At 36.4% G+C, this 21,709-nt stretch overlaps 1 protein-coding gene and 1 pseudogene across 2 annotated transcripts in view; one reads left to right on the top strand and one right to left on the bottom strand.

Annotated features, from left to right (window-relative positions):
• The window catches only part of LOC147347261 (olfactory receptor 2J3-like), a 148,439-nt pseudogene that overhangs the window by 76,798 nt on the left and 49,932 nt on the right, over nt 1-21,709 (top strand). Inside the window, exon 3 of the transcript XR_015152211.1 lies at nt 1,540-1,628. The product of XR_015152211.1 is annotated as an olfactory receptor 2J3-like (transcript). The remainder of the gene's footprint in view (nt 1-1,539; nt 1,629-21,709) is intronic.
• On the bottom strand, nt 4,938-12,417 carry LOC147347264 (olfactory receptor 2W1-like). Its single transcript, XM_086369711.1, has one exon. The coding sequence runs from the start codon at nt 11,117-11,119 to the stop codon at nt 10,157-10,159; it is 963 nt and encodes a 320-aa protein (XP_086225837.1). The 5' UTR covers nt 11,120-12,417; the 3' UTR covers nt 4,938-10,156.

The following is a 21,709-nucleotide window of genomic DNA, read 5'->3' as shown; positions in this document are numbered from 1 at the left end:
ATGCTCAGCATAGAGAACATTTACTAAGTTAAAATATTCACTAACTGCTCTTGTTGAAATTTAATATAATCTTCATTCCTGAGAGGGAATTAGTGTCTTAGGGTTTATTTTTATCTCACATATCTATCACATATTTGCTTTAATGTTAGACTGAGATCTAACATCTGTGCTACCTGGGATCTGTTTTCTACTCCATGTCTTCTGTTGGAGATAGCAGCGAATACTTACCAGAAGAAAAAAATATTAGTAGGTAATTATACTTTCATGAGGGTAGAATTCACAGTTGTCATGCTCTTAAGTAGTCCAGATGTACTCCTGTGCACACTATGATGATCCTTCATTTCATTGATAATTCAGAAAACTTGTTTGGCAAGTCACTGAGCCTATGAAATATTGGAATAGCCACCAGTTTCTTATATTATTAATAACATGACAATCACATTCATGTTTAAATACAACAGCTGAACTGAGATTAAATAGAGGTCTCCATCTAATGTGGATGTTGGAGAAAAACTAGATGCAGGACTGGTTGAAGATTTGAAGAATTAGATTTTGTTAAATGTATTTTTGATAGTATATTTGTAGTCTTTTAGTGTATACTTTTGTTAAAAGCATTTGTAGATAGATTTTTGCCTAATTAAACAAAGAGAGTGCTATGTTGGTCTGCGTATACTACAAGAATCGTAATGATGTAGCAGGGAAATATTTGTGTGCAATTTTAAAGGCTACTATGTGGATGTGATTTAGACCTTGGGGACTAGTGCCCCACAGAGGTGATTAACAAATCTTTGACTATGGTCAGAATCTTATCTAAACAACAATTTTATGAAAAGTTCCCTTAAGATTTTGGGGTCTATCCATTATCTGTTTAGATTTCTCCCATGGAAATTAATTTCAGAGGTAAATTTATATATTGCACTGAAGTTACTATTGAATATTATAAATACAATGTAAACCATATTTATTAAAATAACACATTTAATTGAAATTTGGATTATTCAACAGGTAAGACATCAAGTTGGAGAAATACAGGCAATTGTCTAGATATTGTGTGTCCATAGGAAATAAGATATATGATTAAAAAATCATGGAATAATTAAAATTCTAGGTTCATGAGCTATATAATCACTGTTTCATTTTCAATAAATTAAGGATAATACTGTGAATACATTTCAGCCTGCCCTTCTGTTCAAGAGCTGAAAATTTTCTAATAGCTTAGAGCTGCCTATGTGGCTTCACACTGTCCAGTCTGTCTTCCTGCCCGACTCCCAGGGGAATCATGGTCTTGAATTCTGTGTTCATCACATACCTGCATTAGGATATAATTTATACATTGACACACTCCCCTACATATGTGGAGAATGTCTAAATAGCCTGTATTTTTTCTATGTGCAACTTCACAGAATTTGTCTATTAGTTCTTGGAGTTTTTTTCGTTAGGTCTTTAGGATTTTCTATATCAAAGATCATGTCATCTGCAGAGACAGTTTTACTTCTCACTTTCTGATTTGGATGCTTTTCATTTCTTTTCCTTTTCTAGGATTTCCCAACTATATTGATAGAAGTGGCAAGAGTGGTCATCATTGTCTTGCCCTTGATACTAGAGGAAAAGCTTACAACCTTGTACTAGTGAGTATGGTGTTTGCTCTGGGCTTGTCATATATGATTCAATGTCTTTACTAGTAATTGGTCTGTTAGATTTTCTACCAATATTTCTTTCTAATTCAATCTTGGTAGGTTGTATGTTTTTAGAAATTAACTGTTTCTTCTAAGTAGTTCAATTTATTGGTATAGTGTTTTTTGATCCTATCTATTTTGTGTGGTAGCAGTTGTAATGTCTTTTTCATACTTTTTAAATTTTTGTCCTCTTTTTTTGCTGATGGAGCCTGCAATGCATTTAGTAGGAACTGCATCTTTTTGTTGCCCTCCAAGGGTCCTGCTGCTGCTGCTAAGTCGCTTCAGTCATGTCCGACTCTGTGCGACCCCATAGACGGCAGCCCACCAGACTCCCCGGTCTCCGGGATTCTCCAGGCAAGAACACTGGAGTGGGTTGCCACCTCCTTCTCCAGTGCATGAAAGTGAAAAGTAAAAGTGAAGTCGCTCAGCAGTTCCCGACTCTTAGTGACCCCATAGACTGCAGCCTACCAGGCTCCTCCATCCATGGGACTTTCCAGGCAATAGTACTGGAGTGGGGTGCCATCGCCTTCTCCTAGCTGCTGCTTTTTCAGGCTCTTCCTTCCTCACGGTCACCACTCCCCGAGTCTTGCAGCACATCTCAGCATACTGAATTTGGTGAGAAAGAAGTCGTTTGTTTGTCAGTGTCTTTGTTGCACAGCTAGGGAAGCCGGTTGCTCACTCAGGTACTCTCACATTCTCCCAGTGGAGAAATCACAGGCTAAGGAAGTCTCCTTTGGCACTAAGCTGTGACACCTTGGAGGAGAGGTGGTAGGTAGTAAAGTAAAACTGTTCTTCTTAACCTCATCAGTGTGTCCATCTTGTATTTGTCTCTGCTCCAGTGATGTGCTGGTACTTCTCATTGGACTCCCAGAGTTTCACAAAGGCAGTGCTGTCTGTTGGTGATTGCACAGATCATCCTGAATATGCAGGAACCTTAGACTATGGCTTGCTTTTCTAATTGCTTAGTGGTGTCTTTGGAAGAGACAAAGCTTTAATTTTAAAAAGTTCAACACATGAATTTTTCTTTTATGATTAGTCTTTACCTACTCTAAGCTTATGAAGATATTTCTCTATATTTTATTCTAGAAGCTTTATATTTTAGCTTTTATTTTTAGTCAGGGATTCATTTCAAGTTAAAGTTTTCTGTATGGTGTGAGGTAGAAGTTGAACGTCAGTATTTTCCATAGAATATCCAGTAATTTCAACGCCATTCATTGAAAGATTATCTTTTTCTTATTAAATTTTGACACCTTTGCAAAAAGTCAGTTGACCCTATACATCCATTTCTGAGCTCTCTATTGACCTATTTGTGTATGGTTAGGCCAATACTGCACTGTCCTGATTGGTGCAGTTTTATAGTAAATCTAGGAATCAGGTGATGTCATTCCTCCAGTTTTGTTCTTCTATGAAGATTTGGGGATAGTGTAGGTTTTTGCATTTCCATGTCAGTTTTACAATCAGCTGGTGAATTTCTTAAAAAAAAAAATTGGTTGATTTATTGGTTTCCTATTGCTGCTGTTCCAAACTACCAGAAACTTAGTGGCTTTAAATAACATGAATTTATAATCTTACATTTTTGGAGACTGGACGTCCAAAATGGATATCCCTGAGAAAATCACAAGGTGTTGGTAGGGTTGCATTATTTTCTGGAGGCACTAGGAAGAATTCATTTTCTTGCACTTTCCAGTTTCTAGGGGCTGCCATGGTCATTGGCGTACGGATTCCTCCCCTCTTTAAGCTAGGAATGGCCAGTCTAGCGTTTCTCACATTGATCACATTGACTCTCCTGCATCCTTTTTCCTTCATTTAAGGATGCTTCTGGTTGTATTGTGTCCATCCATATAATTCAGAACCCTCTCCGTATTTTAAGGTTTCTGAATACCAGCCTTAATTCCATCTGAAACTTTAACTCTTTCTTACTGCATCACATAATATATTCACAAGTTCAAAGGGATAGAATGAGGACCTCTCTGGGGGAGCCATTATTCTGCCTACTTAGTTGGAGATATTTTGAATCTGGAGATCAGTTTGGGGAAAATTGACATTATAACAATATTATGTCTTCCAGTCCACGAACATGGTCTAGCCCCATATTTATTTAGGCCTTCTTTGAGTTCTCTTAGTGATGTTTAGTAGTTTTCAAAGTAGAGGTCTTGTACATCATTCATTTAAATTTATTCTATTTAAGATGCTATTGTAACTGATATTATTTTACACTTTCAATTTTCAATTGTTATTGCTCATATGGAAATATAATTTGGTTTAAATTTTCACCTTGTATCGAGCTACCATTCAACTTCACTTATTAATTCTTGTTACTGTCTCTACTACAGTTTTAAATTGAATTTGTGTTTGTCTTGTTCCTGAATTCAGGAGGAAAATATTCATTATTTCATGATTAAACATAGTGTTAGTTCAAGCTTTTTTTTTTTTGTAACTAGTCTTTTCTAAATTAATTAAGCACCCTGCAACAGAGAATCTGGCTGACACTGCCATCCAATCTGCATCTTGACAACCATTAATCTAGAGATGAAATACTGGTATCTTTACATCTTCACTTTCTAGAAAAGAATACTTCAGAGAACAGTCTGTACCTGCCTCCCCCTTTAAATTCTTACATGAATATATCTAATAGTTTTCACTTTCTAGCCCTTATAGTACAAGAAACCAGACAGTGTGATGCTAAATTGGATTCTGAGTACAAATCAACAACATATTTCACATACTGGTAACAATTTTTCTTTAGTCTCTTGGTTCTTGGATATTTGACACTCTCATTGATCTCTTGCTTGACTGCATTAATGCTGAAAAATTTAAGAAATTACATGAATTGTCTACTATCTGAGCTATTTCATATCAGAAAATTTCTGTTTCTTTCATATATAAAAGACAATTTACTTGGACATAGGATTATTTGCTAGTGAGTTTTTTTATTGCAGACTTTCAGTGGGCATTTCACGGCCCACACTTAATATATCTTTTTTACTTTTTAAAAGTAAAGATGTTACTTTCAACATCTTTGCTGCCATCAAAGTCACTGTATCTATTTCTTTCTTTGCACCTGCAATTTTGGCACTACACTACAAAATGTTAACCCACAAAAATATGAAGTGAAAGTGAAGTCGTTCAGTCGTGTCCGACGCTTAGTGACCCCATGGACTGCAGCCCACCAGGCTCCTCCATCCATGGGATTTTCCAGGCAAGAGTACTGGAGTCAGTTGCCATTGCCTTCTCCAGAAAAACTGCTGCTGCTGCTGCTAAGTCACTTCAGTCTTGTCCAACTCTGTGAGACCATAGATGGCAGCCCACCAGGCTCTCCCATCCCTGGAATTCTCCAGGCAAGAACACTGGACTGGGTTGCCATTTCCTTCTCCAATGCATGAAAGTGAAAAGTGAAAGTGAAAGTGAAGTCACTCAGTCGTGTTCAACCCTCAGCGACCCCATGGACTGCAGCCTTCCAGGTTCCTCTGTAAAGAGTACATGAAATGATGGACTGACCCAAATTTCTGAGCATCCTATTCTAGATTTTCTAATTTTATAGGGCTTTTGTTTTCAATCTTGTCTGAGCACTAGTCTTTAGACAAATATAATTCATTTCTTCGGGAGGTGGCATTGCTGTGTGGCTTAAAAAAAATCCTATAGATGATTCCATTACATATCATCTTTTAAAAAATACATCAGAATAAATCTTGCTATGAGAAAATGAATTTGTTGATAAAATGGTTTTACCTTCTTAGAGACACCTTTGTCTCTTAAACATAAGTATAAGAGATTCTCAGATTACAATTTCCTGATTTTTCAACCATTGATCTATATATTTAATTGTAGATCAGCAATTAACATATTGATAACCTACTCTGTAGCATGAAATTAAAAAAAATTCTTCCAAGTCAGGAAAATTGTTTATTGATTCATTTAATGATATTTCTGTAAAATCTGTCAGCAGATTTTTGATCTCTGCTGTATCTCCAGTATCTATTTTAGTAGTGACAAAAAGTAGGGACTCACTTAATATTTGTTGAAGGCTGTAATTGCATACTTTCTAGTATTAAAATAATTTTATACAGATGGCTAACAAGCACATGAAAAGATGCTCAACATCACTGAGTATCAAAGAAATGCAAATCAAAACCACAGTGAGGTACCATCTCATGCCAGTCAGAATGGCTGCTACAAACAATAAATGCTGGAGAGGGTGCAGAGAAAAGGGAACCCTCTTACACTGTTGGTGGGAATTCCTTAAAAAACTGGAAATAGAACTGCCATACGACCCAGCAATCCCACTGCTGGGCATACACACCGAGGAAACCAGAATTGAAAGAGACACGTGTACCCCAACGTTCATCACAGCACTGTTTACAAAGCTAGGATATGGAAGCAAGCTAGATGTCCACTGGCAGAGGAATGGATAAGAAAGCTGTGGTAGGGGGAGGAGCCAAGATGGCGGAGGAGTAGGACGGGGAGAACACTTTCTCCCCCACAAATTCATCAAAAGAGCATTTAAACGTCGAGTAAATTCCACAAAACAACTTCTGAATGCCGGCAGAGGACATCAGGCACCCAGAAAAGCAACCCAACTCTTCGAAAGGAGAGAGAAGAAATACAGCTCCACCCACCAGAACACCGAAACAAGCTTCCCTAACCAGGAAACCTTGACAAGCCACCTGTACAAACCCAAACACAGTGAGGAAACGCCATAATAAAGAGAACTCCACAAACTGCCAGAATACAGAAAGGACACCCCAAACTCAGCAATTTAAACAAGATGAAAAGACAGAGGAATCCTCAGCAGATAAAGGAACAGGATAAATGCCCACCAAACCAAACAAAAGAGGAAGAGATAGGGAATCTACCTGATAAAGAATTCCAAATAATGATAGTGAAATTGATCCAAAATCTTGAAACTAAAATGGAATCACAGATAAATAGCCTGGAGACAAGGATTGAGAAGATGCAAGAAAGGTTTAACAAGGACCTAGAAGAAATAAAAAAGAGTCAATATATCATGAATAATGCAATAAATGAAATTAAAAACACTCTGGAGGCAACAAATAGTAGAATAACAGAGGCAGAAGATAGGATTAGTGAATTAGAAGATAGAATGGTAGAAATAAATGAATCAGAGAGGATAAAAGAAAAACGAATTAAAAGAAATGAGGACAATCTCAGAGACCTCCAGGACAATATTAAACACTACAACATTCGAATCATAGGGGTTCCAGAAGAAGAAGACAAAAAGAAAGACCATGAGAAAATACTTGAGGAGATAATAGTGGAAAACTTCCCTAAAATGGGGAAGGAAATAATCACTCAAGTCCAAGAAACCCAGAGAGTCCCAAACAGGATAAACCCAAGGCGAAACACCCCAAGACACATATTAATCAAATTAACAAAGATCAAACACAAAGAACAAATATTAAAAGCAGCAAGGGAAAAACAACAAATAACACACAAGGGAATCCCATAAGGATAACAGCTGATCTTTCAATAGAAACTCTTCAAGCCAGGAGGGAATGGCAAGACATACTTAAAATGATGAAAGAAAATAACCTACAGCCCAGATTATTATACCCAGCAAGGATCTCATTCAAGTATGAAGGAGAAATCAAAAGCTTTTCAGACAAGCAAAAGCTGAGAGAATTCTGCACCACCAAACCAGCTCTCCAACAAATACTAAAGGATATTCTCTAGACAGGAAACACAAAAACAGTGTATAAACTCAAACCAAAAACAATAAAGTAAATGGCAACGGGATCATACTTATCAGTAATTACCTTAAATGTAAATGGGTTGAATGTCCCAACCAAAAGACAAAGACTGGCGGAATGGATACAAAAACAAGACCCCTACATATATTGTCTACAAGAAACCCACCTCAAAACAGGGGACACATACGGACTGAAAGTGAAGGGCTGGAAAAAGATTTTCCATGCAAATAGGGACCGAAAGAAAGCAGGAGTAGCAATACTCATATCAGATAAAATAGACTTTAAAACAAAGGCTGTGAAAAGAGACAAAGAAGGTCACTACATAATGATCAAAGGATCAATCCAAGAAGAAGATATAACAATTATAAATATATATGCACCCAACATGGGAGCACCACAGTACGTAAGACAAATGCTAACAAGTATGAAAGGAGAAATTAACAATAACACAATAATAGTGGGAGACTTTAATACCCCACTCACACCTACGGATAGATCAACTAAACAGAAAATTAACAAGGAAACACAAACTTTAAATGATACAATAGACCAGTTAGACCTAATTGATATCTATAGGACATTTCATCCCAAAACAATGAATTTCACCTTTTTATCAAGTGCACATGGAACCTTCTCCAGGATAGATCACATCCTGGGCCATAAAGCTAGCCTTGGTAAATTCAAAAAAATAGAAATCATTCCAAGCATTTTTTCTGACCACAATGCAGTAAGATTAGATCTCAATTACAGGAGAAAAATCTATTAAAAATTCCAGCATATGGAGGCTGAACAACACGCTGCTGAATAACCAACAAACCACAGAAGAAATCAAAAAAGAAATCAAAATTTGCATAGAAACGAATGAAAATGAAAACACAACAACCCAAAACCTGTGGGACACGGTAAAAGCAGTCCTAAGGGGAAAGTTCATAGCAATACAGGCACACCTCAAGAAACAAGAAAAAAGTCAAATAAATAACCTAACTCTACACCTAAAGCAACTAGAAAAGGAAGAAATGAAGAACCCCAGGGTTAGTAGAAGGAAAGAAATCTTAAAAATTAGAGCAGAAATAAATGCAAAAGAAACAAAAGAGACCATAGCAAAAATCAACAAAACCAAAAGCTGGTTCTTTGAAAGGATAAATAAAATCGACAAACCATTAGCCAGACTCATCAAGAAACAAAGGGAGAAAAATCAAATCAACAAAATTAGAAACGAAAATGGAGAGATCACAACAGACAACACAGAAATACAAAGAATCATAAGAGACTACTATCAACAATTATATGCCAATAAAATGGACAACGTGGAAGAAATGGACAAATTCTTAGAAAAGTACAACTTTCCAAAACTGGACCAGGAAGAAATAGAAAATCTTAACAGACCCATCACAAGCACGGAAATTGAAACTGTAATAAAAAATCTTCCAGCAAACAAAAGCCCAGGTCCAGATGGCTTCACAGCTGAATTCTACCAAAAATTTAGAGAAGAGCTAACACCTATCCTACTCAAACTCTTCCAGAAAATTGTAGAGGAAGGTAAACTTCCAAACTCATTCTATGAGGCCACCATCACCCTAATACCAAAACCTGACAAAGATCCCACAAAAAAAGAAAACTACAGGCCAATATCACTGATGAACACAGATGCAAAAATCCTTAACAAAATTCTAGCAATCAGAATCCAACAACACATTAAAAAGATCATTCACCATGATCAAGTGGGCTTTATCCCAGGGATGCAAGGATTCTTCAATATCCGCAAATCAATCAATGTAATACACCACATTAACAAATTGAAAAATAAAAACCATATGATTATCTCAATAGATGCAGAGAAGGCCTTTGACAAAATTCAACATCCATTTATGATAAAAACTCTCCAGAAAGCAGGAATAGAAGGAACATACCTCAACATAATAAAAGCTATATATGACAAACCCACAGCTAACATTATCCTCAATGGTGAAAAATTGAAAGCATTTCCTCTAAAGTCAGGAACAAGACAAGGGTGCCCACTTTCACCATTACTATTCAACATAGTTTTGGAAGTTTTGGCCACAGCAATCAGAGCAGAAAAAGCAATAAAAGGAATCCAAATTGGAAAAGAAGAAGTAAAACTCTCACTATTTGCAGATGACATGATCCTCTACATAGAAAACCCTAAAGATTCCACCAGAAAATTACTAGAACTAATCAATGACTATAGTAAAGTTGCAGGATATAAAATCAACACACAGAAATCCCTTGCATTCCTATACACTAATAATGAGAAAACAGAAAGAGAAATTAAGGAAACAATTCCATTCACCATTGCAACAAAAAGAATAAAATACTTAGGAATATATCTACCTAAAGAAACTAAAGACCTATATGTAGAAAATTATAAAACACTGGTGAAAGAAATCAAAGAGGACACTAATAGATGGAGAAATATACCATGTTCATGGATTGGAAGAATCAATATAGTAAAAATGAGTATATTACCCAAAGCAATTTATAGATTCAGTGCAATCCCTATCAAGCTACCAACAGTATTCTTCACAGAGCTAGAACAAATAATTTCACAATTTGTATGGAAATACAAAAAACCTCGAATAGCCAAAGCGATCTTGAGAAAAAAGAATGGAACTGGAGGAATCAACCTACCTGACTTCAGGCTCTACTACAAAGCCACAGTCATTGAGACAGTATGGTACTGGCACAAAGACAGAAATATAGATCAATGGAACAAAATAGAAAGCCCAGAGATAAATCCACGCTAATTTTTTTCTATGACTTCCAGTTTCTCCTTGATTTTGTAGATTTGTGGTCAACTCTCATCAGCTTCTTCAGCGCATCTTTCATGTCCTTATTCCTTAACGTATAAATGAGAGGGTTGAGACTTGGAGTGATGATAGTGTAAAAGAGGGTAAGGAACTTACCCTGGTCCTTGGAGGCATTGTTACCTGATTGCAGGTACATGTAGATAATAGTTCCGTAGAAGATGGACACTACGGTGAGATGAGATCCACAGGTATTAATTGCTTTTCTCTGGCCTGCTTTTGATTTCATTCTTAGCATAGCTTTGGTGATGTAGCCATAGGATATAAGAATAAGGACGAGTGGTGTAAGGACAATGACAATGCCTAAAGCAAAAACAGACATTTCAACTGCTGTGGTGTCTATGCAAGCTATCTTGACCATAGCTGGCAACTCACACAAGAAATGATCCAGAAGATTGTTTCCACATCTAGGCAAATTCAGGGTGAGTGTACATAATACCACAGAATTGGCCAGACTAATACTCCAGACTGTGATAACCATCTTGAGGCATAAATGTGGGTTCATGATGACCAAATAATGCAAGGGCTTACAGATAGCTGTAAAACGATCATAGGACATAACAGCTAGGAGAAGGCACTCAATGGAGCCAAACCACATGTAAACATAGAGCTGAATGACGCAGCCCACATAGCTGATGGTCTTATCATGTCCCCACAAGTTAACCAGCATCTGGGGGATGATGCTGGTTGTGAAACACAGATCTAGGAGAGATAAATTCCGGAGGAAAAAGTACATTGGTGTGTGGAGATGGGAATCCAGGAGAGATGCAAGAATGATGGCTGTGTTACCGACCAAGGTAATTAAGTAGAAGACAGTGACAACTCCTGACAGGACCGTCTGCAGTTTGGGATGGTCAGAGAAGCCAAGCAGAATGAAGCCATGTAGAGAAGTATAATTTCTCTGGTCCATAATCCTTCAGTGTCAAATCCAAAAGAAGAGCGGGTGGAGAAGGTGAAGGATGATGAGGATGAATGGGAGGAGGAGAAAGAAAAGGAGAAGGGAAAGGAAGAGGAGAAACTTGTCAACAAAGACTATCTGAATAATTTAAATAAATATAGAACTAAACAAAGGTAACAAATTTATATTACTAGTAAAAATTACAGCCAAGTAATCTGATATTTGTTGTAGGTTCTTTTATGGTGATGAGTTGAATATATTTTTATATTAAACTTATGGAGTTTTACTAAGGGTCTGAATTTTCTCATTGTGTAAATTTGAAAGTTTGGAATAGATTTGCTTCTATGATTATTTATAATTTTCATTGACTATGTACAGTGAACATGCTATTTTACTTGGTCAGTGGATTCACCTATATGATATAATTATTTGGCTAATGTTAGAATGAGGAAGAGTATTCCTTTTTTTTGCATATCCTAGTGAATAGCACCTTTGGTCTTCTAGTTTGATATGCAGGAGATCTGGCATTTATTCTTGGCATGTTTATCTCTGTCATCTCCAATATGTAACATCACCAAAACTTGTAAGTTTTAATGCAAAAATATATTTTAATTGTCCTCTCACTCTAAAAACTTACATGATGAGTGCCCTAATCCAAATCACTGTCATCTCTATTCTGCTGCTGCTAAGTCGCTTCAGTCATGTCTGACTCTGTGCGACCCCATAGCCGGCAGCCCACCAGGCTCCCCCGTCCCTGGGATTCTCCAAGCAAGAACACTGGAGTGGGTTACCATTTCCTTCTCCAATGCATGAAAGTGAAAAGTGAAAGTGAAGTCGCTTAGTCGTGTCCGACTCTTAGCGACGCCATGGACTGCAGCCTACGAGGCTCCTCCGTCCATGGGATTTTCCAGGCAAGAGTACTGGGGTGGGGTGCCATTGCCTTCTCCAATCTCTATTCTAGATTCTGGCAATAATCTTTATTCCTTACTTCTAGTTTTATGCCTTTACATTTTTACAAGATTAAATAAAATCACATTATCCATGTGCCCAAACCTAGCCAGTCATTTTCCATTACATTTAGGAAATATTCTAATTCTTTAAGATGGCCTAGATGAACCTGCACAAGGCCTCATTCTCATTTCACAGATCACTTTACACATATTGACTACTAGCCTCCTCTCACTTTGACAAGTCAGATTCATTCCTATCTAAAGCCCTGGAAACCCTTCTCCTTTTCTGGACTCCTATTTATTCTGCAAGTTCTGCTCATTCTTTTAACTACCTCTTGAATGTTCATTGCTTAAAGAGGGATTGCCTGAACTCATAATCTCTTTTTGTTTGATATCATGTATAGAGAGATTTACAGAGGGCCAGTGTAGCATGGAGTATGACAGCACAGGCAGAGAGAGTTTGTTTATATTTCTGCAAATTATTTAGCTGTGCAATCTCAGACGAGTTACATCACACTTCTGGTCTCAGTTTTCTCATCTGTAAAAATGGGGACAAAAATCATTTGGAGTTGGGGTGAAGATTGAATAAGTGGAAAGTTTTTAGAACAATGCTTGGAATGTAGGGTATCTCAATAGTCATTAGTTACTACAGTTATTCTAATAATAAATTATAATCATTCACCATGTGAGTAAATGTTTAACAACTCCCCCCATCTACGCAGTGGTCTATAATACCTAATGCATTTCACCTAAGTATGTATATGTTTATATATATGTATATCCCCTTGTGTATACATAATTTTTGAATAAAAAATTTCACACTATGAATAATGATGAAAAATCACTGAAAGTGATTTCACGTCACTGAAAGTGAAAGTGAAATGAAAGTGTTAGTTGCTCAGTTGTGTCCTACTCTTAGTGAGCCTGCCAGACTCCTCTGTCCATGGAATTTGCCAGGCAAGAATACTGGAGTGGGTTGCTATTTTCTACTCCAGGGAATATTCCTGACTCAGGGATTGAACTCAAGTCTCCTGCATTGGCAGGCAGATTCAATCACTTTGTTAGTAAGCACTTTTTTTTTTAATAAGTGATAAAGACTTAGGCTTCTATTTTATGATTGTCTAAATAGGATGATAGAAGGTGGCAGATGAATGGAAAAATTTTCATTTAATCTATATAGTTTCAAATAACATTTATTTAGTTTGGTGAAAAATAGTTGAAAATATTAGTTTCTATTCAAAGGAATAGTAAACTCATCATGATTTAGTAGTGTGATACAGATAGAGTTCCTTTAGACATGCATGAGCATATCAGAGCTGTCAAAACTTTTAACAGTCGAACAGATTATCAATACATTTTTCCCTATCACGGGGTATAAAATGATCACTTCTCAACAAATAACATCCAGAACGCTTCCATTAAAAATGACTAAAAGAAAATAGATGATTGAAAAATAAGTTAAATATCACACTGATTTGCCTCTCTCTGTATAGATATAGTAGAAAAAGCTGTGCTTTCTTTGTTTGTTATACATTTCAAATATATTTCTTGAATATTAGGAAGAAATTACTTCAAACTGTGGCCGTGATTCAAAAGTGGACACATATAGAAGAGTAATTGAGTATAGTGGTTAAGATAGCTGTTTTGAGAGAGTCATTTGGTAATTTTCTCAGAAATAGCTTTCCAAGAGTCATGATTTGAGCCTGGGTTCTATCATTGACCTACCTGCGCAGGAAGAAATAAATAACTCTGAAATGTATTGCAAGCTGTCACACACTATTAGAGCAATATAATATCTAATGACAGACAGGTCTGTGTGTGTAATTGTGCCTAAATTCTGAATAAAACAGAGCTTCAGTTAAAATTATAAGAAAACGAAATCTAAAAATTAAAAAAAATTAAGTCAATGACACAAGTTAATTTCTTAACTTTTTGCAATATCACTGTAGCCTCCAAAGATTAATTCAGGAAGGTAAAAAGAATCCTTCTGCCTATTAAAATCTCAACATAGGAAATCTTCAAATTATTTTTCATGCATCTATGAGGTTTAGAAATGGAATAAAATTGTCTGTCTTTACTAGCTTCAAAGTCTTAATGAAGAAAATATTACATTTCAATTCTTTATTTTTAATTTAATCTACATTTCCCTCTTTTATTTCTGCTGGATGAAAATATCTGAAATCACAAATTGAGACATAACTTCATGCCTTCCTCTTTACTATGCAATATTTCCTTCATAATAAAGATAAAAAGGAGAATTTCTATACAGAGATTTATATTTATTCTAAACATCCTGAAAGAAAATCAGAGGAATCAGTCTTTGTCGGTCCAAGTTCTCTCTCTTTTACTTCCTACAAGTTGTTTTACCAACTCAGGCATACTATTTTCCAAGAGATATTAAAGATTAACATTACTGTGATCCAGAGAGAGTTCCACTTACGTTCTGCTTCTTGACCAATGTGGAGCCCACACTGTGGACAATAGATCCTGTGGACATTTGCTTTGCAGGGCTGCAGCTTGTTCATGTTTTCTCTGCAGTGCCACTGTGAATTCTGCTTTTCCTGATATATACTAAGGTATAGATTCTCGATGGGACTCCTCCCTCTTGAACATGTGACTTCAGGTGAGGGGTTGAGACTTGTCAGAAATTCTTACTACTTGTTCTGACTTTAAATCAACCTGCAGATAGGTCTTTGCCCTAGAGAAACATTAAAAAGCAACTATTAACTCACTATTCTGAACAATTTGAACAAAATTTCCCAGTGTTGCTAGAAAACCCAGATCATTCAGAAAAGTTTGCTAAACCATTCAGACCATATCTGATTGACTTTAGTTAAGTGCCATAGATAAATCCTGTAAAAGAGATAGTTGGAGAATTAGTCAATATCCTGATATGTCACCTGAAGAAATTTAATAGATGTAAAAGTTACTTAGTATAAAGGAAAGCTATTAGTACAGGGAAATGAGAAAAAGTTTTTTAGAATTTTTTCTCTAGGTAGAGAATGTATTTCAAATAAAAATTGCTTTTAAGTAATATGCATTTTCAATACTCAAATTATAGCATGTAACTCTGTAAAATCATTTTACCATTAATAGTACACCTATGTTTTTCTTTCTGGCTTACTTCACTCTGTATAATAGGTTCCAGTTTCATCCATCTCATTAGAATTGATTCAAATGTATTCTTTTGAGTAGTAGCTGAGTAGTTGATGTATTGCAAAACCAATACAATATTGTAAAGTAAAATAAATAAATAAATAGTACACCTATGGATTTTTGAAATAATTTTGTCCTGAGCAGATATCATTTAAATAAAGTGTCTCTAATAATTGCCTCTGATATCCAAAGTCAAAACAGTTATCTGTGGAAGAGAATGTTGTTTCCAAAGCTCTAAAACAATAAGTTGAAGATCATAAGATTTATATTTTTATTAAACAGTCCTAATGTACCTTTGACTTAATAGCCATGGTAAGTAATTCAGACATTTTGTGTTCATGACAATTCAGTGTCTCAGAGGTCACTATTATGGAATGAAGTTTTTATAACTTGGCTTATGATCAATCATAAGTTATAAGAGCTCCTTTTAATTAGAAGTACATCAGATCAGATCAGATCAGATCAGTTGCTCAGTCGTGTCTGACTCTTTGCGACCCCATGAATCGCAGAAGTACATACCATCAATAATTACTTTAATAAAATACATGAACACAAATTGACTGCCTCATGATACCTATTTAATTGTGCTGAGCAATAAAACAATTTTAACTATCCATTTCTGTGTGATAGCAATCACTATATTCTATAGTCCTAAGGGGAAAGTTCATAGCAATACAGGCACACCTCAAGAAACAAGAAAAAAGTCAAATAAATAACCTAACTCTACACCTAAAGCAACTAGAAAAGGAAGAAATGAAGAACCCCAGGGTTAGTAGAAGGAAAGAAATCTTAAAAATTAGGGCAGAAATAAATGCAAAAGAAACAAAAGAGACCATAGCAAAAATCAACAAAGCCAAAAGCTGGTTCTTTGAAAGGATAAATAAAATTGACAAACCATTAGCCAGACTCATCAAGAAACAAAGGGAGAAAAATCAAATCAATAAAATTAGAAACGAAAATGGAGAGATCACAACAGACAACACAGAAATACAAAGAATCATAAGAGACTATTATCAACAATTATATGCCAATAAAATGGACAACGAGGAAGAAATGGACAAATTCTTAGAAAAGTACAACTTTCCAAAACTCGACCAGGAAGAAATAGAAAATCTAACAGACCCATCACAAGCACAGAAATTGAAACTGTAATCAAAAATCTTCCAGCAAACCAAAGCCCAGGTCCAGACGGCTTCACAGCTGAATTCTACCAAAAATTTAGAGAAGAGCTAACACCTATCCTGCTCAAACTCTTCCAGAAAATTGTAGAGGAAGGTAAACTTCCAAACTCATTCTATGAGGCCACCATCACCCTGATACCAAAACCTGACAAAGATCCCACAAAAAAAGAAAACTACAGGCCAATATCACTGATGAACATAGATGCAAAAATCCTTAACAAAATTCTAGCAATCAGAATCCAACAACACATTAAAAAGATCATACACCATGACCAAGTGGGCTTTATCCCAGGGATGCAAGGATTCTTCAATATCCGCAAATCAATCAATGTAATACACCACATTAACAAATTGAAAAATAAAAACCATATGATTATCTCAATAGATGCAGAGAAAGCCTTTGACAAAATTCAACACCCATTTATGATAAAAACTCTCCAGAAAGCAGGAATAGAAGGAACATACCTCAACATAATAAAAGCTATATATGACAAACCCACAGCAAACACTATCCTCAATGGTGAAAAATTGAAAGCATTTCCTCTAAAGTCAGGAACAAGACAAGGGTGCCCACTTTCACCATTACTATTCAACATAGTTTTGGAAGTTTTGGCCACAGCAATCAGAGCAGAAAAAGCAATAAAAGGAATCCAAATTGGAAAAGAAGAAGTAAAACTCTCACTATTTGCAGATGACATGATCCTCTACATAGAAAACCCTAAAGACTCCACCAGAAAATTACTAGAACTAATCAATGATTATAGTAAAGTTGCAGGATATAAAATCAACACACAGAAATCCCTTGCATTCCTATACACTAATAATGAGAAAACAGAAAGAGAAATTAAGGAAACAATTCCATTCACCATTGCAACGAAAAGAATAAAATACTTAGGAATATATCTACCTAAAGAAACTAAAGACCTATATGTAGAAAATTATAAAACACTGGTGAAAGAAATCAAAGAGGACACTAATAGATGGAGAAATATACCATGTTCATGGATTGGAAGAATCAATATAGTGAAAATGAGTATACTACCCAAAGCAATTTATAGATTCAATGCAATCCCTATCAAGCTACCAACAGTATTCTTCACAGAGCTAGAACAAATAATTTCACAATTTGTATGGAAATACAAAAAACCTCGAATAGCCAAAGCGATCTTGAGAAAGAAAAATGGAACTGGAGGAATCAACCTACCTGACTTCAGGCTCTACTACAAAGCCACAGTTATCAAGACAGTATGGTACTGGCACAAAGACAGAAATATAGATCAGTGGAACAAAATAGAAAGCCCAGAGATAAATCCACGCACATATGGACACCTTATCTTTGACAAAGGAGGCAAGAATATACAATGGATTAAAGACAATCTCTTTAACAAGTGGTGCTGGGAAATCTGGTCAACCACTTGTAAAAGAATGAAACTAGAACACTTTCTAACACCATATACAAAAATAAACTCAAAATGGATTAAAGATCTCAACGTAAGACCAGAAACTATAAAACTCCTAGATGAGAACATAGGCAAAACACTCTCTGACATACATCACAGCAGGATCCTCTATGACCCACCTCCCAGAATATTGGAAATAAAAGCAAAAATAAACAAATGGGACCTAATTAAACTTAAAAGCTTCTGCACATCAAAGGAAACTATTAGCAAGGTGAAAAGACAGCCTTCAGAATGGGAGAAAATAATAGCAAATGAAGCAACCGACAAACAACTAATCTCAAAAATATACAAGCAACTCCTACAGCTCAACTCCAGAAAAATAAATGACTCAATCAAAAAATGGGCCAAAGATCTAAATAGACATTTCTCCAAGGAAGACATACAGATGGCTAACAAGCACATGAAAAGATGCTCAACATCACTCATTATCAGAGAAATGCAAATCAAAACCACAATGAGGTACCATTTCACACCAGTCAGAATGGCTGCGATCCAAAAGTCTACAAACAATAAATGCTGGAGAGGGTGTGGAGAAAAGGGAACCCTCTTACACTGTTGGTGGGAATGCAAACTAGTACAGCCACTATGGAGAACAGTGTGGAGATTCCTTAAAAAACTGGAAATAGAACTGCCTTATGATCCAGCAACCCCACTGCTGGGCATACACACTGAGGAAACCAGAAGGGAAAGAGACACGTGTACCCCAATGTTCATCGCAGCACTGTTTATAATAGCCAGGACATGGAAGCAACCTAGATGTCCATCAGCAGATGAATGGATAAGAAAGCAGTGGTACATATACACAATGGAGTATTACTCAGCCATTAAAAAGAATACATTTGAATCAGTTCTAATGAGGTGGATGAAACTGGAGCCTATTATACAGAGTGAAGTAAGCCAGAAGGAAAAACACCAATACAGTATACTAATGCATATATATGGAATTTAGAAAGATGGTAATGATAACCCTGTATACGAGACAGCAAAAGAGACACTGATGTATAGAACAGTCTTATGGACTCTGTGGGAGAGGGAGAGGGTGGGATGATTTGGGAGAATGGCATTGAAACATGTAAAATATCATGTATGAAACGAGATGCCAGTCCAGGTTCAATGCACGATACTGGATGGTTGGGGCTGGTGCACTGGGACGACCCAGAGGGATGGTATGGGGAGGGAGGAGGGAGGAGGGTTCAGGATGGGGAACACATGTATACCTGTGGTGGATTCATTTTATTTTTTTTAGGAAAAAAAAAAAAAGACATAGTTGGTGACGGACAGGGAGGCCTGGCGTGCTGCGATACATGGGGTCGCAAAGAGTTGGACACGACTGAGCGACTGATCTGATCTGATCTGATAGTGTGAAGTAGATGGAGCCAGATATTTTGGACTGAAATTCCAGGGATTCCAGTTATTAGCTGTGTAAACCTGGGAAAATTACTTAACATTTTGGTGCCTCAGAGTTGTTATCTATAATAGGAGGATAGTAACAATACATACTTAGAGGGTTAGTACGAGTTTAAATGAATTCAGTTCAGTTCAGTCACTCAGTCGTGTCTAACTCTTTGTGACCCCATGGACTGCAGCATGGCAGACCTCCCTGTCCATCACCAACTCCTGAGTCTACCGAAACAAATGTCTATTGAGTCGGTGATGCCGTCCAACTATTTCATCCTCTGTCGTCCTCTTCTCCGCCTGCCTTCAATCTTTCCTAGCATCAGGGTCTTTTCAAATGAGTCAGCTCTTCATATCAGGTGGCCAAAGTACTGGAGTTTCAGCTTTAGCATCAGTCCTTCCAATGAACACCCAGGACTGATCTCCTTTAGGATGGACTGGTTGGATGTCTTTGCAGTCCAAGGGACTCTCAAGAGTCTTCTCCAACACCACACTTCAAAAGCATCAATTCTTCAGCACTCAGCTTTCTTTATGGTCCAATTCTCATATCCATACATGACTACTGGAAAAACCATAGCCTTGACTAGATGGACTTTGTTGACAAAGTAATGTCTCTGCTTTTTAATATTCTTTCTAGGTTGGTCATAACTTTCCTTCCAAGGAGTAAGCGTCTTTTAATGTCTTGGCTGCATTCACCATCTGCAGTGATTTTGGAGCTTAAAAAAATAAAGTCAGCCACTGTTTCCACTGTTTCCCCATCTATTTGCCATGAAGTGAAGGGAGTGGATGCCATGATCTTAGTTTTCTGAATGTTGAGCTTTATTAAGCCAACTTTTTCACTCTCCTCTTTCACTTTCATCAATAGGCTCTTTAGTTCTTCTTCACTTTCTGCCATAAGGGTGGTGTCATCTGCATATCTGAAGTTATTGATATTTCTTCTGGCAATCTTGATTTCAGCTTGTGCTTCATCCAGCCTAGCGTTTCTCATGATGTACTCTGCATATAAGTTAAATAAGCAGGGTGACAATATACAGCCTTGACGTACTCCTTTTCCTATTTGGAACCATGGTTAAATGAATTAACCATTTGTAAAATATTACAGTATTGGTTGACACACAGTAAACATTCAAATAAATAAGCTATTACTATTTCAATCAATTTAGGGAGTCTGTATGGTATAACAATGTTCATTTTAATAAATTTTGGGAGAGCTAACACAGATACTTGATAAAACATCTGGTAAGTACTTTCCCTGTTTCAACCAGTTCCTTTAGAATTAAATACATACTGCATATGTATTTTGTATATATATTATTATATATTGTTTTAAATTAGGATAATAAGAAACTCTGATGCTGAGAGGGATTGGGGGCAGGAGGAGAAGGGGATGACAGAGGATGAGATGGCTGGATGGCATCACCGACTCGATGGACATGAGTTTGGATGAACTCCGGGAGGTGGTGATGGACAGGGAGGCCTGGCGTGCTGCAATTCATGGGGTTGCAAAGAGTCGGACTCGACTGAGCGACTGAACTGAACTGAACTCAAATAAGAAACAAAATCAATTAATTGGGATTTTTGGTCTATCAAAATTCTAAACATATGGATAGTTGAAAATACTCACTTTGACTAAAGATCTCAATTTTAAACATGTATTTTCATGTCTCTCTTTTAATTTTCTATAGTTCTCTTTTTTCTTTAAAAAAAGTTCAAGTTGTAATTTAACTTTATAGTTGGAGCCCAAACATCAAAAATACTCATTTTTTTTTCTTTGAAAACAAAAATGTATATGAATTGTCATATATATGTCATATATATTTAATTCCATTCTTGCACAGTAACTTTCCTATTCTCCTGCTCTTTATTCTTTTTTTTTTTTTAATTTATTTTTACTTGGAGGATAATCGCTTCATGTTGTATTGGCTTCTGCCATACACCAACATGAATCAACCATAAGTATACATATGTCTCCTTCCTCTTGAACCTCCCTCACATGCCAGACCCCTTCCTACCCTTATAGATTGTCACAGGGCACCGGGTTGCCTTGCTCCTTATTCTGTGATTATATCCTATGGGTTTGCTACTCTGGAGAAATTACAGAGAAATCATCTGGATTCTTTAGTGTTTGAAAATTTTCTCATTGGTTTTCCAGCAATGGGTAGATTCAGATTGTGAAGCAGGTGTTTTTGTGTTAGATATGCAATATAGTGTCTTTTTTGAACCCCTTGACTAAATCGAGATGTTTTTCTGATCACTTTCTATTTCCCCATTTTTTCCTTGCTTTCTTTAGCCCTTTACTAACAGGAACCATTTAGAATGAAATTATTAGCTTCCCCCTTTGGCTGCTTTTCAGAATAACTGAGGTATGTGGAAATTTTAGAAATACAAAATCTGAGATGCTTATGCTCTCACCAGAGGCTATATTATTCTGCTTCTACTGCGTCTCTGGATAATATAGTT

Source organism: Bos grunniens, chromosome 23, assembly GCF_055505025.1.
Source record: "Bos grunniens cultivar Pamir isolate PY7600 chromosome 23, Bosgru_T2T1.0, whole genome shotgun sequence".
Classification (NCBI taxonomy): domain Eukaryota; kingdom Metazoa; phylum Chordata; class Mammalia; order Artiodactyla; family Bovidae; genus Bos; species Bos grunniens.
Note: the sequence above shows the minus strand (reverse complement) of the source record. Positions and strands in the feature narration are given on the sequence as shown.